The following is a 17500-nucleotide window of genomic DNA, read 5'->3' as shown; positions in this document are numbered from 1 at the left end:
CGGGCGGCGGGTAGACCTGGCCTCCCTAACGAGGCTGGGGGGGGGCGCGGGTAGACCTGTCGGCCCCCTCGGAGCGAGGCGCGCGTCGGCCCCGTTCGCGAACTCGACGGTGTGCGCGCTCGGTCCTTTCCGAGCGGTGGATAGACCTGGCCTCCCTAACGAGGCTGGGGGGGGGGGGGGGCGCGGGTAGACCTGTCGGCCCCCTCGGAGCGAGGCGCGCGTCCGCGTCTCGCAGGGCGTGCGCGCCCGATCGGTTCCGGGCGGCGGGTAGACCTGGCCTCCCTAACCACGCGGGGGGGCGGCGGGCGGGCGCGGGTAGACCTGTCGGCCCCCCTCGGTCGGAGCGAGGCGCGCGTTCGCGACCTCGACCTTGCCTGGCCGGATTGCTTTAGCTGTTTTTGAAAATAAATATTATTATTGTTGTTGCTGTTGTTGTTATTTTTTATTATTTTATTATTATTATTTATTATTATTATTATTACTCATTATTACTTATTATTATTATTATTATCATTATTATTATTATTATTTTCACCATTATTTAATAATAATAATAATAATAATAGTCATAATTATTATTATTCTTAATGTTGCCTGTTTTCCGCTGCGGCTTTAGGAATTACTTACCGTCTTTCGAAACCTCGCCCCCCCCCCCCAGGCGAACAGCAGTGGAGCTCACCTGGCGGCTCGCCAGGCGGCAGGGGTCGTGGAATAGACTCGGCTGGGTGGCCGACCCCCACGCCCCCACCCGCCAGCTCCAAAGGCACGGTTGGCGGGCTGCGGGGAGGCCAAATTAGGTGACCTAGCGTTCACGTGTGCGTAAACGCATCGATCGGCAAAATCGGTGGGACGGTCCGCAAAAGAAGGGCTAGCTAGCACGGCGAAGCGGAGCAGAGCGGTGCAAAGCGAGGCAAAAAAAAAAAAAAACCAAAGCTCTACGAGGAAAAACCTTGTGGCAAATCAGGCCTAGGGAACGGCAAAGGAAAAAACAGCGCCAGGAAAAGCAAAGCAGAGTAGGAAGAGCAAAGACTGCAAAGCAAAGGAAATGGGTGCCGGCGATACAAACCGAATCAAAATAAGCAGCGCTAAGGAAAGCAAATGGAAGCAAGCGCAGGGAAAGCAAAGCGGAGAAGAGCGAGGAAAAGCAAAGCGAGGAAAAGGAAAGCAAAGCGAAGCGAAGCGAAGCAAAGCGCGACAAAGGGAAGCAAAGCAAAGAAGGGCCAGGAGAAGCAAAGCAAAACAGGGCCAGGGAAGACAAAGCAGAGCAAGGCAAAACAAAGCAAAGCAGCACAGGGGAAAAGCAAAGCGGTAGTTTTTGTCCTTTGGGGAATCGCGTGATGTCGCTTAGCGTCCTCGAAAACCTCACCCGACACCGTTCCCAGCCGAATAGCAGCAGCGGGACCCACCTGGAGGCTCGCGCTCGCCAGAGAGCGGCGGGGAATGCGGAACAGACGGTGCCGGGTGGCCAGCCCTCCTGCCCCCACCCTCCGGTTGCGAGGGGACAGTCGCCGGGCTACGGGGAGGCCAAGGTGCGCGTCGTCCGAGGGTTTATGCGTTCGTAAATACACACCGATCGACTCGTCGGCAAAATCGGCGGGACGGTCCGCAAAGGAAGCCTAGCGCAGCAAAGCAGAGCAGAGCGTTGCAGAGGAAAGCGGAGCGAGACAGAGCAAAGCCCCGCTAGGGGAAAGAAAGCGGAACGAAGAAAAGCAAAGTCAAGGAGGGCCAGGAAAAGCAAAACGAAGCAGGGGGCGAGAAAAACCAAAGCAAAGGAGGTCCAGGAAAAGAAAAGCGGCGTCCTGAACACAAAGTAAAGCCAAACAGAGCAAAGCAGGGCCAGGAAAAGCAAAACAAAGAAGGGCGAGAAAAACCCAAGCAAAGGAGGTCCAGGAAAAGAAAAGAGGCGTCGTGAATACGAAATAAAGCCAAACAAAGCAAGGCAGGGCCGGGAAAAGCAAAACAAAGAAGGGCGAGAAAAACCCAAGCAAAGGAGGTCCGCGAAAAGCAAAGAGGTGCCGCGAACGCAAAGCAAAGCAAAGCAGGTCCAGGGAAAGCTAAACAAAGAGGGACAGAGAAAAAAAAAAAAAAAAAATGCAGGACCAAGGAAAGCAAGGCGATGCGGTGAATACAAAGCAGAGCAAAACAAAACAAAGCACGGCAAGGAAAAGCAAAGCAGACCAAGGCAAAGCAAAGTAGCGCGAGGAAAAGCAAAGCAGGGCCAGGAAAGGCAAAGCAAAGGACTTTGAGGCGAGGCGAAGCACAGCAGGGGTAGGAGAAGCAAAGCAAAGCAGAGAAGAAAAAGCAAAGCGGCGCCAGGAATACGAAGCAAAGCTAAGCAAAGGAAAGCGTGGCCGGAAGAAGCAAAACGTAGCAGGGCCAGGGAAGGCAAAGCAGAGCAAGGCAAAGCAAAGCAAACCCTGCGAGGAAAAAGAAAGCCTTATCGGGCAAAGAAAAGTCAAGCAGGGCCAGGAAAAGCAAAAGGAATCGGGGTCAGTAAAAACAAAGCAAAACAGGGCCGGGAAAAACAGAGCGGTGCCACGAATGCAAAGCAAAGCAAAGCAGGGCCAGGAAAAGCAAAGCAAAGAAAAACAGTGCTGTGAATACGAAACGTGTAGTTCCTTAGTGTCGTCCGAAATCGCACCCCCCACCCGCCCCAGACGAATAGGGAGGGGCCCGTTGCCGGGTTACGGGGAGGCGGGCGTTCAAGAAGGCGAGGGTGTGGCAGCGGCCCCCGGTTGCTTCCGGCCGCCGGCCGCTCTGACATAAGAGGCTCCCGCTCGGTCACGAGCAGCTCGCCACCTGTGCGACTCGGTGTGGCTGGCTGCCCGGCCGGTTTGCTTTAGCTTTTTATCGTTATATAAACGATCGATAGATATTTAATATTACGTATACTACTTAAAAGTTATTACAAAAGAAAGTACTAAATAAGAGTAAATATATATATAACGAAAACATAATAAAAAGAGTAGTAGTAATAATAATCGTTGTCAGTTTCCCCCTTTACTTTTACGAATCGAGTAGTTACTTAGCGTCGTTCGCAACCCCCACCCTCCCCAGACGAATAGCAACGGGGCCCACCTGGCGGCTCGCCGGACAGCGGGGGCCACAGAATAGACCCGGCCCGGTGGCCAGATCCCTGTCCCCTCGTCCGCCAGTTCCGAGGGGACAGTCGCCGAGGTGGGGGGAGGTCAAGGTGTGCGTCTGAGGGTTTACGTGTTTCTAAATACACCGATCGACTCGTCGGCAAAATCGGTGGGACGGTCTGCAAAAGAAGCCTAGCGCAGCAAAGCAGAGCAGAGCAGAGCAATGCGGAGGAAAGCAGAGCAAGGCAAAGCAAAGCCCCGCTAGGGAAAAGAAAGTGGCATAAGAAAAAGCAAAGCACGGCCAGAAAAAACAAAGGAAAAAGGGTAAAAAAAAAAAAAAAACAAAAAACAAAAAACAAACAAAAAAAAACCAAAGCAAAGTAGGGCCAGAAAAAGCAAAGCAAAGCATGGCCAGGAAAGGCAAAGCAGAGCAAAGCAGCACAAAGAAATACATAGCAGAGCCAGGAACACAAAGCAAAGCAAACAAAGGAAGGCATGGCCGGGGTGGGGGGGGGAGAAAAAAAAAAAAAATGAGGGCCAGGGAATGCAGAGGAAGGCAAAGCAAAGCAGAGCAAAGCAGCACAAAGAAATGCATAGCAGAGCCAGGAACACAAAGCAAAGCAAAACAAAGGAAGGCATGGCCGGGGGGGGGGGGGGGGGGGGGGGGGCGGGGCGGGGGGAGAAGGGGGGGGGGGCGAAGAAAGAAAAAAAAAAAGAGGGCCAGGGAATGCAAAGCACAGCAATGCAAAACAAAGCAAAGCAGCACAAGACAAAGCAAAGCACTGTCTGGAATTCAAGGCAAAGTGAAGCAAAGTAAAACAAAGCAGGGCCAGAAAAGGAAAGAAAAGCAGGGGTAAGAAAAGCAAAGCAAAGCATGGCCAGGAAAGGCAAATGACAGTAAGGCAAAGCAAAGCAGAGCAAAGTAGCACAAGGAAAAACAAAGCAGGGCCAGGAAAGGCAAAGCAAAGGACTTTGAGGCGAGGCGAAGCACAGCAGGGGTAGGAGAAGCAAAGCAAAGCAGAGAAGAAAAAGCAAAGCGGCGCCAGGAATACGAAGCAAAGCTAAGCAAAGGAAAGCGTGGCCGGAAGAAGCAAAACGTAGCAGGGCCAGGGAAGGCAAAGCAGAGCAAGGCAAAGCAAAGCAAACCCTGCGAGGAAAAAGAAAGCCTTATCGGGCAAAGAAAAGTCAAGCAGGGCCAGGAAAAGCAAAAGGAATCGGGGTCAGTAAAAACAAAGCAAAGCAGGGCCAGGAAATCAAAACAAAGAAGGGCGAGAAAAACCCAAGCAAAGGAGGTCCAGGAAAAGAAAAGCGGCGTCATGAATACGAAATAAAGCCAAACAAAGCAAGGCAGGGCCGGGAAAAGCAAAACAAAGAAGGGCGAGAAAAACCCAAGCAAAGGAGGTCCGCGAAAAGCAAAGAGGTGCCAGGAACGCAAAGCAAAGCAAAGCAGGTCCAGGGAAAGCTAAACGAAGAGGGACAGAGAAAAAAAAAAATAAAAAAAAATGCAGGGCCAAGAAAAGCAAGGCGATGCGGTGAATACAAAGCAGAGCAAAACAAAACAAAGCACGGCAAGGAAAAGCAAAGCAGACCAAGGCAAAGCAAAGTAGCGCGAGGAAAAGCAAAGCAGGGCCAGGAAAGGCAAAGCAAAGGACTTTGAGGCGAGGCGAAGCACAGCAGGGGTAGGAGAAGCAAAGCAAAGCAGAGAAGAAAAAGCAAAGCGGCGCCAGGAATACGAAGCAAAGCTAAGCAAAGGAAAGCGTGGCCGGAAGAAGCAAAACGTAGCAGGGCCAGGGAAGGCAAAGCAGAGCAAGGCAAAGCAAAGCAAACCCTGCGAGGAAAAAGAAAGCCTTATCGGGCAAAGAAAAGTCAAGCAGGGCCAGGAAAAGCCAAGCAAAGAAAAACAGTGCTGTGAATACGAAACGTGTAGTTCCTTAGTGTCGTCCGAAATCGCAGCCCCCACCCGCCCCAGACGAATAGGAAGGGGCCCGTTGCCGGGTTACGGGGAGGCGGGCGTTCAAGAAGGCGAGGGTGTGGCAGCGGCCCCCGGTTGCTTCCGGCCGCCGGTCGCTCTGACATAAGAGCTCGGTCACGAGCAGCTTGCCACCTGTGCAACTCGGTGTGGCTGGCTGCCCGGCCGGTTTGCTTTAGCTTTTTATCGTTACATAAACGATCGATAGATATTTAATATTACATATACTACTTAAAAGTTATTACAAAAGAAAGTACTAAATAAGAGTAAATATATATATAACGAAAACATAATAAAAACAGTAGTAGTAATAATAATAATAATCGTTGTCAGTTTCCCCCTTTACTTTTAGCAATCACGTAGTTACTTAGCGTCGTTCGCAACCCCCACCCTCCCCAGACGAATAGCAACGGGGCCCACCTGGCGGCTCGCCGGACAGCGGGGGCCACAGAGTAGACCCGGCCCGGTGGCCAGATCCCTGTCCCCTCGTCCGCCAGTTCCGAGGGGACAGTCGCCGAGGTGGGGGGAGGTCAAGGTGTGCGTCTGAGAGTTTACGTGTTCCTAAATACACCGATCGACTCGTCGGCAAAATCGGTGGGACGGTCTGCAAAAGAAGCCTAGCGCAGCAAAGCAGAGCAGAGCAGAGCAATGCGGAGGAAAGCAGAGCAAGGCAAAGCAAAGCCCCGCTAGGGAAAAGAAAGTGGCATAAGGAAAAGCAAAGCACGGCCAGAAAAAAACAAAGGAAAGAAGGTAAAAAAAAAAAAAAAAACAAGAAAAAAAAAAACAACAAAGCAAAGCAGGGCCAGAAAAAGCAAAGCAAAGCATGGCCAGGAAAGGCAAAGCAGAGCAAGGCAAAGCAAAGCAGAGCAAAACAGCACAAAGAAATGCATAGCAGAGCCAGGAACGCAAAGCAAAGCAAAACAAAGGAAAGCATGGCCGGGGGGGGGGGGGGGGGGCGGTGGGGGGGGGGTTGGGGGGGGGGGGGAGGGGGAAGAAAAACAAAAATGAGGGCCAGGGAATGCAAAGCACAGCAATGCAAAACAAAGCAAAGCAGCACAAGACAAAGCAAAGCACTGTCTGGAATTCAAGGCAAAGTGAAGCAAAGTAAAACAAAGCAGGGCCAGAAAAGGAAAGAAAAGCAGGGGTAAGAAAAGCAAAGCAAAGCATGGCCAGGAAAGGCAAATGAGAGTAAGGCAAAGCAAAGCAGAGCAAAGTAGCACAAGCAAAAACAAAGCAGGGCCAGGAAAGGTAGAGCAAAGGAAAGAAAGAAATTGAGGCAAGGCGAAGCACAGCGGGGGTAGGAAAACAAAGCAACGTAGAGAAGGAAAAGAGAAGCAGTGCCAGGAATACAAAGCAAAGCTAAACAAAGGAAAGCGTGGCCTGAAAAAGCAAAAGAAAGCATGCGCAGGGAAGGCAAAGCAGAGAAAGGGCAAGCAAGGCAGCACGAGGAAAACTAAAACAGTGTCAAAGAGGGAAGGCAAAGTAAAGCAAAACCAAACAAAGCACAGCCAGAAAAGCAGAGCAAGGCAAAGGAAAGCGAAGCAAAGTAGCACGAGGAAAAGCAAAGCATTGCCAGGAAAGACAAAGCAAACAAAGCAAAGCAAAGCAATCTGAGGCAAAGCAAAGCAAAGCAGGGGCAAGAACAGCAGAGGAAAGGAGAGAAGGAAAACCAAAAGTGTGCCCAGAAGAGCAGAGCAAAGCAAAGCAGAGCAAGGAAAAAGAAAGAGAAGCGAAGCAAATGTAAGGAGCTGGCGGCCAGCCCTCCTGCCGGTTCCCAGTGTCTGCGGGGCAAAGACCGCAGGGCCCTCATGCCGGGTAGAGCTGGCGGCCAGACTCGGACGGTGGCTGTACCCTGCTCGCCCGCTCCCCGGCCTCCCTGAACCCTCATAGTCCGCCGTGACAGCGGGCAAGAACCATGTCTTGCTTTACCTGTTTTTTTTTTTTTTTTCCCCTGCATTTATTTATTTATTTATTCTTGCCTTCCATCCACTGTAGTTGTGGGAATCATGTATTTACTGATCGTCGTTCAAAACCTCACCCAACACCGTCCCCAGACGGGGAGCAGTGGGGACCGCGTAGCGGCAGGCCACACGGCTGGGGCCACAGGACTGACCATGTCGGGTGGCCGGGCCTGCTGCCCCCACCCTCGAGTTGTGAGGGGACAGTGTCCGGGCTGCGGGGAGGCCCAGCTGTGTGTCCGAGGGTTTATGCGTTCCTAAATATACCGATAGCCTCATTGGCAAAATTGGCGGGACAGTCTGCAAAGGAAGCCTAGCGCAACACAGGACAGCAGAGCAATGAAGAGGAAAGCCGAGCAAGGCAAAGCAAAGCAGTGCAAACTCGTACAAGGAAAGTCCCAGCAGTGCCAGGAAAGGTAGAGCAAAGTAACGAAAGCAGTTTGAGGAGGCAAGGCAAAGCACAGCAGGGGTAGGAAAAGCAAAGCAGAGCAGAGAAGGTAAAGCAAAGCCGTGGCAGGAATACAAAGCAAAGCAAAACAAAGGAAAGCGTGGCCTGAAAAAGCAAAAGAAAACATGGCCATTGGAGGTAAACTAGAGCAAGGCAAAGCAAAGCAAAGCAAAGCGAAGTAGCACGAGGAAAAGCAAAGCATTGCCAGGAAAGACAAAGCAAACAAAGCAAAGCAAAGCAATCTGAGGCAAAGCAGAGCAAAGCAGGGGCAGGAACAGCAGAGGAAAGTAGAGAAGGAAAAGCAAAAGTGTGCCCGGAAGAGCAGAGCAGAGCAGAGCAAAGCAGAGCAAGGAAAAAGAAAGAGAAGCGAAGCAAATGGAAGGAGCTGGCGGCCAGCCCTCCTGCCGGTTCCCAGTGTCTGCGGGGCAAAGACCGCAGGGCCCTCATGCCGGGTAGAGCTGGCGGCCAGACTTGGACGGTGGCTGTACCCTGCTCGCCCGCTCCCCGGCCTCCCTGACACCTCATAGTCCGCCGTGACAGCGGGCAAGAAGCATGTCTTGCTTTACCTGGTTTTATCTTTATTTCTTTCTTTATTTATTTATTTATTGTTGCCTTCCATCCACTGTAGTTGTGGGAATCATGTAGTTACTTACCGTCGTTGAAAACCTCACCCAACGCCGTCCCCAGACGAATAGCAGTGGGGCCCGCCTAGCGGCAGGCCACACGGCTGGGGCCACAGAACTGACCATGTCGGGTGGCCGGGCCTGGTGCCCCCACCCTCGAGTTGCGAGGGGACAGTGTCCGGGCTGCGGGGAGGCCCAGCTGTGTGTCTGAGGGTTTATGCGTTCCTAAATATACCGATCGCCTCATCGGCAAAATCGTCGGGACGGTCTGCAAAGGAAGCCTAGCGCAGCACAGGAGAGCAGAGAAACGAAGAGGAAAGCCGAGCAAGGCAAAGCAAAGCAGTGCAAACTGGTACAAGGAATGTCCCAGCAGTGCCAGGAACCGTAGAGCAAAGTAAAGAAAGCAGTTTGAGGCGAGGCAAAGCACAGCAGGGGTAGGAAAAGCAAAGCAGAGCAGAGAAAGTAAAACCAAGATGTGCCAGGAATAAAAGCAGAGCAAGACAAAGGAAAGGGTGGCCTGAAAAAGCATGGCCAGGAGAAGCAAAGCGCGGCGAGGAAAACCAAAGCCAAAAGGTCCAAAAATAAAACAAAGCAATGCAATGAATATGTATCTAAAGTAAAAAAAAAAAAATAAAAAATAAAAAAAAAAGGCAAAAAAAACCAACAAGCAAAGCAGGGCCAGGAAAAGCAAAGTAAAGCGTGTCCAGGAAAGGCAAAGCAGTGCAAGGCAGAGCAAAGGAAAGGAAAGTAGCACAAGGAAAAGCAAAGCAGTGCCAGGAAATGTAGAGCAAAAGAAAGAAAGCAGTTTGAGGAGGCAAGGCAAAGCACAGCAGGGGTAGGAAAAGAAAGCAACGTAGAGAAGGAAAAGGAAAGCAGTGCCAGGAATACAAAGCAAAGCAAAACAAAGGAAAGCATGGCCTGAAAAAGCATGGCCAGGAAAGGCAAAGCAGAGCAAGGCAAAGCAAAGCAGTGCGAACTCGTACAAGGAAAGTCCCAGCAGTGCCAGGAAACGTAGAGCGAAGTAAAGAAAGCAGTTTGAGGCGAGGCAAAGCACAGCAGGGGTAGGAAAAGCAAAGCAGAGCAGAGAAGGTAAAACCAAGAGGTGCCAGGAATACGAAGCAAAGGAAAACAAAGGAAAGCATGGCCTGAAAAAGCATGGCCAGGAAAGGCAACGCAGAGCAAGGCAAAGCAAAGCAGTGCAAACTCGTACAAGGAAAGTCCCAGCAGTGCCAGGAACCGTAGAGCAAAGTTACGAAAGCAGTTTGAGGCGAGGCAAAGCACAGCAGGGGTAGGAAAAGCAAAGCAGAGCAGAGAAAGTAAAACCAAGAGGTGACAGGCATACGAAGCAAAGGAAAACAAAGGAAAGCATGGCCTGAAAAAGCATGGCCAGGAAAGGCAACGCAGAGCAAGGCAAAGCAAAGCAGTGCAAACTCGTACAAGGAAAGTCCCAGCAGTGCCAGGAAAGGTAGAGCAAAGTTACAAAAGCAGTTTGAGGAGGCAAGGCAAAGCACAGCAGGGGTAGGAAAAGCAAAGCAGAGCAGAGAAAGTAAAACCAAGAGGTGCCAGGAATACAAAGCGAAGCAAGACAAAGGAAAGCATGGCCCGAAAATGCAGGGTCAGGAAAAGCAAAGCGCGGCCAGGAAAACCAAAGTAAAAAGGTCCAGAAATAAAACAAAGCAATGAAATGAATATATATCTAAAGTAAAAAAAAAAAAAAAAAAAAAAAAAAAAAAAAAAAAAGGGCAAAAAAAAAACCAAGCAAAGCATGGCCAGGAAAAGCAAAGTAAAGCGTGTCCAGGAAAGGCAAAGCAGTGCAAGGCAGAGCAAAGCAAAGGAAAGTAGCACAAGGAAAAGCAAAGCAGTGCCAGGAAATGTAGAGCAAAAGAAAGAAAGCAGTTTGAGGAGGCAAGGCAAAGCACAGCAGGGGTAGGAAAAGCAGAGCAGAGCAGAGAAAGTAAAACCAAGAGGTGCCTGGAATAAAAAGCAAAGCAAAACAAAGGAAAGCGTGGCCGGAAAAAGCACGGCCAGGAAAGGCAACGCAGAGCAAGGCAAAGCAAAGCAGTGCAAACTCGTACAAGGAAAGTCCCAGCAGTGCCAGGAAACGTAGAGCAAAGTAAAGAAAGCAGTTGGAGGCGAGGCAAAGCAGAGCAGGGGTAGGAAAAGCAAAGCAGAGCAGAGAAGGTAAAGCAAAGCCGTGGCAGGAATACAAAGCGAAGCAAAACAAAGGAAAGCATGGCCTGAAAAAGCATGGCCAGGAAAGGCAAAGCAGAGCAAGGCAAAGCGAAGCAGTGCAAACTTGTACAAGGAAAGTCCCAGCAGTGCCAGGAAAGGTAGAGCAAAGTAAAGAAAGCAGTTGGAGGCGAGGCAAAGCACAGCAGGGGTAGGAAAAGCAAAGCAGAGCAGAGAAGGTAAAGCAAAGCCGTGGCAGGAATACAAAGCGAAGCAAAACAAAGGAAAGCATGGCCTGAAAAAGCATGGTCAGGAAAGGCAAAGCAGAGCAAGGCAAAGCGAAGCAGTGCAAACTTGTAAAAGGAAAGTCCCAGCAGTGCCAGGAAACGTAGAGCAAAGTAAAGAATGCAGTGTGAGGCGAGGCAAAGCACAGCAGGGGTAGGAAAAGCAAAGCAGAGCAGAGAAAGTAAAACCAAGAGGTGCCAGGAATACGAAGCGAAGCAAGACAAAGGAAAGCGTGGCCTGAAAAAGGGTGGCCAGGAAAGGCAAAGCAGAGCAAGGCAAAGCAAAGCAGTGCAAACTCGTACAAGGAAAGTCCCAGCAGTGCCAGGAACCGTAGAGCAAAGTTACGAAAGCAGTTTGAGGCGAGGCAAAGCACAGCAGGGGTAGGAAAAGCAAAGCAGAGCAGAGAAAGTAAAACCAAGATGTGCCAGGAATAAAAGCAGAGCAAGACAAAGGAAAGGGTGGCCTGAAAAAGCATGGCCAGGAGAAGCAAAGCGCGGCGAGGAAAACCAAAGCCAAAAGGTCCAAAAATAAAACAAAGCAATGCAATGAATATGTATCTAAAGTAAAAAAAAAAAATAAAAAATAAAAAAAAAAGGCAAAAAAAACCAACAAGCAAAGCAGGGCCAGGAAAAGCAAAGTAAAGCGTGTCCAGGAAAGGCAAAGCAGTGCAAGGCAGAGCAAAGGAAAGGAAAGTAGCACAAGGAAAAGCAAAGCAGTGCCAGGAAATGTAGAGCAAAAGAAAGAAAGCAGTTTGAGGAGGCAAGGCAAAGCACAGCAGGGGTAGGAAAAGAAAGCAACGTAGAGAAGGAAAAGGAAAGCAGTGCCAGGAATACAAAGCAAAGCAAAACAAAGGAAAGCATGGCCTGAAAAAGCATGGCCAGGAAAGGCAAAGCAGAGCAAGGCAAAGCAAAGCAGTGCGAACTCGTACAAGGAAAGTCCCAGCAGTGCCAGGAAACGTAGAGCAAAGTAAAGAAAGCAGTTTGAGGCGAGGCAAAGCACAGCAGGGGTAGGAAAAGCAAAGCAGAGCAGAGAAGGTAAAACCAAGAGGTGCCAGGAATACGAAGCAAAGGAAAACAAAGGAAAGCATGGCCTGAAAAAGCATGGCCAGGAAAGGCAACGCAGAGCAAGGCAAAGCAAAGCAGTGCAAACTCGTACAAGGAAAGTCCCAGCAGTGCCAGGAAACGTAGAGCAAAGTAAAGAAAGCAGTTTGAGGCGAGGCAAAGCACAGCAGGGGTAGGAAAAGCAAAGCAGAGCAGAGAAGGTAAAACCAAGAGGCGCCAGGAATACGAAGCAATGGAAAACAAAGGAAAGCATGGCCTGAAAAAGCATGGTCAGGAAAGGCAACGCAGAGCAAGGCAAAGCGAAGCAGTGCAAACTTGTACAAGGAAAGTCCCAGCAGTGCCAGGAAACGTAGAGCAAAGTAACGAAAGCAGTTTGAGGCGAGGCAAAGCACAGCAGGGGTAGGAAAAGCAAAGCAGAGCAGAGAAAGTAAAACCAAGAGGTGCCAGGAATACAAAGCAGAGCAAGACAAAGGAAAGCGTGGCCTGAAAAAGCGTGGCCAGGAAAGGAAAAGCAGAGCAAGGCAAAGCGAAGCAGTGCAAACTCGTACAAGGAAAGTCCCAGCAGTGCCAGGAAAGGTAGAGCAAAGTTACAAAAGCAGTTTGAGGAGGCAAGGCAAAGCACAGCAGGGGTAGGAAAAGCAAAGCAGAGCAGAGAAGGTAAAACCAAGAGGTGCCAGGAATACGAAGCGAAGCAAAGCAAGACAAAAGAAAGCGTGGCCTGAAAAAGCAAAAGAAAACATGGCCAGTGGAGGCAAAGCAGAGCAAGGCAAAGCAAAGCAAAGCAAAGTAGCACGAGGAAAAGCAAAGCATTGCCAGGAAAGACAAAGCAAACAAAGCAAAGCAAAGCAATCTGAGGCAAAGCAGAGCAAAGCAGGGGCAAGAACAGCAGAGGAAAGTAGAGAAGGAAAAGCAAAAGTGTGCCCGGAAGAGCAGAGCAGAGCAAAGCAAAGCAGAGCAAGGAAAAACAAAGAGAAGCGAAGCAAATGTAAGGAGCTGGCGGCCAGCCCTCCTGCCGGTTCCCAGTGTCTGCGGGGCAAAGACCGCAGGGCCCTCATGCCGGGTAGAGCTGGCGGCCAGACTCGGACGGTGGCTGTACCCTGCTCGCCCGCTCCCCGGCCTCCCTGACACCTCATAGTCCGCCGTGACAGCGGGCAAGAACCATGTCTTGCTTTACCTGGTTTTATCTTTATTTATTTATTTATTTATTTATTTATTTATTGATTGTTGCCTTCCATCCACTGTAGTTGTGGGAATCATGTAGTTACTGATCGTCGTTCAAAACCTCACCCAACACCGTCCCCAGACGGGGAGCAGTGGGGACCGCCTAGCGGCAGGCCACACGGCTGGGGCCACAGAACTGACCATGTCGGGTGGCCGGGCCTGCTGCCCCCACCCTCGAGTTGCAAGGGGACAGTGTCCGGGCTGCGGGGAGGCCCAGCTGTGTGTCTGAGGGTTTATGCGTTCCTAAATATACCGATAGCCTCATTGGCAAAATCGTCGGGACGGTCTGCAAAGGAAGCCTAGAGCAACACAGGACAGCAGAGCAATGAAGAGGAAAGCCGAGCAAGGCAAAGCAAAGCAGTGCAAACTTGTACAAGGAAAGTCCCAGCAGTGCCAGGAAACGTAGAGCAAAGTAAAGAAAGCAGTTGGAGGCGAGGCTAAGCAGAGCAGGGGTAGGAAAAGCAAAGCAGAGCAGAGAAGGTAAAGCAAAGCCTTGGCAGGAATACAAAGCGAAGCAAGACAAAGGAAAGCATGGCCTGGAAAAGCATGGTCAGGAAAGGCAACGCAGAGCAAGGCAAAGCGAAGCAGTGCAAACTTGTACAAGGAAAGTCCCAGCAGTGCCAGGAAACGTAGAGCAAAGTAACGAAAGCAGTTTGAGGCGAGGCAAAGCACAGCAGGGGTAGGAAAAGCAAAGCAGAGCAGAGAAAGTAAAACCAAGAGGTGCCAGGAATACAAAGCGAAGCAAGACAAAGGAAAGCATGGCCCGAAAATGCAGGGTCAGGAAAAGCAAAGCGCGGCCAGGAAAACCAAAGTAAAAAGGTCCAGAAATAAAACAAAGCAATGCAATGAATATATATCTAAAGTAAAAAAAAAAAAAAAAAAAAAAAAAAAAAAAAAAGGGCAAAAAAAAAACCAAGCAAAGCATGGCCAGGAAAAGCAAAGTAAAGCGTGTCCAGGAAAGGCAAAGCAGTGCAAGGCAGAGCAAAGCAAAGGAAAGTAGCACAAGGAAAAGCAAAGCAGTGCCAGGAAATGTAGAGCAAAAGAAAGAAAGCAGTTTGAGGAGGCAAGGCAAAGCACAGCAGGGGTAGGAAAAGCAGAGCAGAGCAGAGAAAGTAAAACCAAGAGGTGCCTGGAATAAAAAGCAAAGCAAAACAAAGGAAAGCGTGGCCGGAAAAAGCACGGCCAGGAAAGGCAACGCAGAGCAAGGCAAAGCAAAGCAGTGCAAACTCGTACAAGGAAAGTCCCAGCAGTGCCAGGAAACGTAGAGCAAAGTAAAGAAAGCAGTTTGAGGCGAGGCTAAGCAGAGCAGGGGTAGGAAAAGCAAAGCAGAGCAGAGAAGGTAAAGCAAAGCCGTGGCAGGAATACAAAGCGAAGCAAAACAAAGGAAAGCATGGCCTGAAAAAGCATGGTCAGGAAAGGCAACGCAGAGCAAGGCAAAGCGAAGCAGTGCAAACTCGTACAAGGAAAGTCCCAGCAGTGCCAGGAAAGGTAGAGCAAAGTAAAGAAAGCAGTTGGAGGCGAGGCAAAGCAGAGCAGGGGTAGGAAAAGCAAAGCAGAGCAGAGAAAGTAAAACCAAGAGGTGCCAGGAATACGAAGCGAAGCAAGACAAAGGAAAGCGTGGCCTGAAAAAGCATGGCCAGGAAAGGCAAAGCAGAGCAAGGCAAAGCAAAGCATTGCAAACTCGTACAAGGAAAGTCCCAGCAGGGCCAGGAAACGTAGAGCAAAGTAAAGAAAGCAGTTTGAGGCGAGGCAAAGCACAGCAGGGGTAGGAAAAGCAAAGCAGAGCAGAGTAGGTAAAACCAAGAAGCGCCAGGAATACGAAGCAAAGGAAAACAAAGGAAAGCATGGCCTGAAAAAGCATGGTCAGGAAAGGCAACGCAGAGCAAGGCAAAGCGAAGCAGTGCAAACTTGTACAAGGAAAGTCCCAGCAGTGCCAGGAAACGTAGAGCAAAGTAACGAAAGCAGTTTGAGGCGAGGCAAAGCACAGCAGGGGTAGGAAAAGCAAAGCAGAGCAGAGAAAGTAAAACCAAGAGGTGCCAGGAATACAAAGCGAAGCAAGACAAAGGAAAGCATGGCCCAAAAATGCAGGGTCAGGAAAAGCAAAGCGCGGCCAGGAAAACCAAAGTAAAAAGGTCCAGAAATAAAACAAAGCAATGCAATGAATATATATCTAAAGTAAAAAAAAAAAAAAAAAAAAAAAAAAAAAAGGCAAAAAAAAAACCAAGCAAAGCAGGGCCAGGAAAAGCAAAGTAAAGCGTGTCCAGGAAAGGCAAAGCAGTGCAAGGCAGAGCAAAGCAAAGTGAAGTAGCACAAGGAAAAGCAAAGCAATGCCAGGAAAGACAGAGCAAACAAAGCAAAGCAAAGCAATCTGAGGCAAAGCAAAGCAAAGCAGGGGCAAGAAAAGCAGAGCAAAGTAGAGAAGGAAAAGCAAAAGTGTGCCCGGAAGAGCAGAGCAAAGCAAAGCAGAGCAAGGAAAAAGAAAGAGAAGCGAAGCAAATGTAAGGAGCTGGCGGCCAGCCCTCCTGCCGGTTCCCAGTGTCTGCGGGGCAAAGACCGCAGGGCCCTCATGCCGGGTAGAGCTGGCGGCCAGACTCGGACGGTGGCTGTACCCTGCTCGCCCGCTCCCCGGCCTCCCTGACACCTCATAGTCCGCCGTGACAGTGGGCAAGAACCATGTCTTGCTTTACCTGGTTTTATCTTTATTTATTTATTTATTTATTGATTGTTGCCTTCCATCCAATGTAGTTGTGGGAATCATGTAGTTACTGATCGTCGTTCAAAACCTCACCCAACACCGTCCCCAGACGGGCAGCAGTGGGGACCGCCTAGCGGCAGGCCACACGGCTGGGGCCACAGAACTGACCATGTCGGGTGGCCGGGCCTGCTGCCCCCACCCTCGAGTTGCGAGGGGACAGTGTCCGGGCTGCGGGGAGGCCCAGCTGTGTGTCTGAGGATTTATGCGTTCCTAAATATACCGATCGCCTCATCGGCAAAATCGTCGGGACGGTCTGCAAAGGAAGCCTAGCGCAGCACAGGAGAGCAGAGAAATGAAGAGGAAAGCCGAGCAAGGCAAAGCAAAGCCCTGCTAGGGAAAAGAATGCGGCATAATGAAAAGAAATGACAAGCAGGGCCAGGCAAAGCAAAGCGCGGCCAGGAAAACCAAAGCCAAAAGGTCCAAAAATAAAACAAAGCAATAAAATGAATATGTATCTATATTAACAAAAAAAAAAAAAAAGAAGAAGAAGAAAAAAAGAAACAACAACAACAACAACAAAAAAGCAAAGCAATCTGAGGCAAAGCAATCTGAGGCAAAGGAAAGCAAAGCAGGGGCGAGAACAGCAGAGGAACGCAGAGAAGGAAAAGCAAAACTGTGCCCGGAAGAGCAGAGCAAAGCAAAGCAAAGCAAGGAGAAACAAAGAGAAGCGAAGCAAATGCAAGGAGCTGGCGGCCAGCCCTCCTGCCGGTTCCCGGCGTCTGCGGGGCAAAGACCGCAGGGCCCTCATGCCGGGTACGGTCGGCAGTGCAAAGGGAAGAAATGCGAGACGAAGGAAAGCGTCGGAAGGAAAAGAAAGCCTTATCAGGAAAAGCAGAGTCAAGCAGGGTCAGGAAAAGCAACGCGTAGCAGTGGCAGGAGAAGCATATCGAAGCAAAACAGTGCTGTGAAAACGAAACGTGTAGTTGCTTAGCGTGGTGCAAAGTCGCTCCCCCCCAGCCCAACCCGCCCCAGGCGAATAGGGGCCGGTAGCCGGGCTACGGGGAGGCGGGTGTTCGAGAAGGCGAGCTCGCGGCCGCGGCCCCCGGTTGCCTCGGGCCGCCCGTCGCTCTGACGTCAGAGGCAAACGCCTGGCCGAGAACGGCGTCCGGGTCTACCCGGAAGCCGAAGGACGCATGCGCGCGCATGTCCAAAGGCGTCCGTCGGTCGGTCGGTCGGTCAAGCGATTCCCGAGTGGGTCCGCCCAGGCGAAAAGCACCGAAAAGTGCCGGAAAGGTGCGAAAAGGCCCGAAAAGGTCCGAAAAGGGCCGGAACGGCCTGTACGAAAAGCGAAGGAAGGCAGACCGACCGACGGCGTTCGGTCCCGGCCGGCGGGTCTGCCGGTGTCCTCCAGCGGTTGCCGGGTGTACCGCGTCCTCCTGTGGCCGCCTAGTCTCCCCGTGTCCTCCTGCGGCCGCCGGGTCTATGCGGTCGCCGTGTTTGCATAGCCCGTGGCGACCTGTAGGGGTCGCTGCAGCGGGGCCGGCCGCGAGAACGGCGTCGGGGTCTGCCCGGCACCGGCGGACGCGCGCGCGCACGTCCAAAGGCATCCGTCTGTCGGTCGGTCGCGCGGTTCCCGAGTGGGTCCGTCCACGCGAAAAGCACCGAATAGCGCCGGAAAGGGCCGAAAAGGTCCGAAAAGGTCCGAAAAGGGCCGGAACGGCCCGTACGAAAAGCGAAGGAAGGCAGACCGACCGACGGCGTTCGGTCCCGGCCGGCGGGTCTGCCGGTGTCCTCCTGCGGTCGCCGGGTGTGCCGCGTCCTCCTGTGGCCGCCTAGTCTCCCCGTGTTCTCCTGCGGCCGCCAGGTCTACCGGGCCCCCCCGCGCCCCCTCGCGGCCGCCTGACGTACCCGTGTCCTCTCGCGGCCGCCAGGTCTACCCGGCCGCGGTCGCCATGTTTGCGTAGCCCGTGGCGACCTGTAGGGGTCGC

The 17500-nt window shown here is 51.2% G+C and overlaps 2 protein-coding genes across 2 annotated transcripts in view; both read right to left on the bottom strand.

Annotated features, from left to right (window-relative positions):
• The window catches only part of LOC308186785 (uncharacterized protein), a gene marked incomplete at its 5' end in the record, with an annotated part of 4686 nt that extends 1922 nt beyond the window's left edge, over positions 1–2764 (bottom strand). The window contains 4 exons of the mRNA XM_080608955.1: positions 147–374; positions 680–777; positions 1407–1616; positions 2681–2764. Of these exons, the coding sequence (XP_080465081.1) occupies positions 147–374; positions 680–777; positions 1407–1616; positions 2681–2764 (620 nt within the window). The remainder of the gene's footprint in view (positions 1–146; positions 375–679; positions 778–1406; positions 1617–2680) is intronic.
• The window catches only part of LOC308186786 (uncharacterized protein), a gene marked incomplete at its 5' end in the record, with an annotated part of 130094 nt that overhangs the window by 1922 nt on the left and 110672 nt on the right, over positions 1–17500 (bottom strand). The gene's annotated exons all lie outside the window — the stretch shown is intronic.

Source organism: Anser brachyrhynchus, assembly GCF_964034855.1.
Source record: "Anser brachyrhynchus genome assembly, contig: SCAFFOLD_263, whole genome shotgun sequence".
In the NCBI taxonomy this organism is placed as follows: domain Eukaryota; kingdom Metazoa; phylum Chordata; class Aves; order Anseriformes; family Anatidae; genus Anser; species Anser brachyrhynchus.
This window is presented reverse-complemented; position numbering and strand designations above follow the sequence as displayed.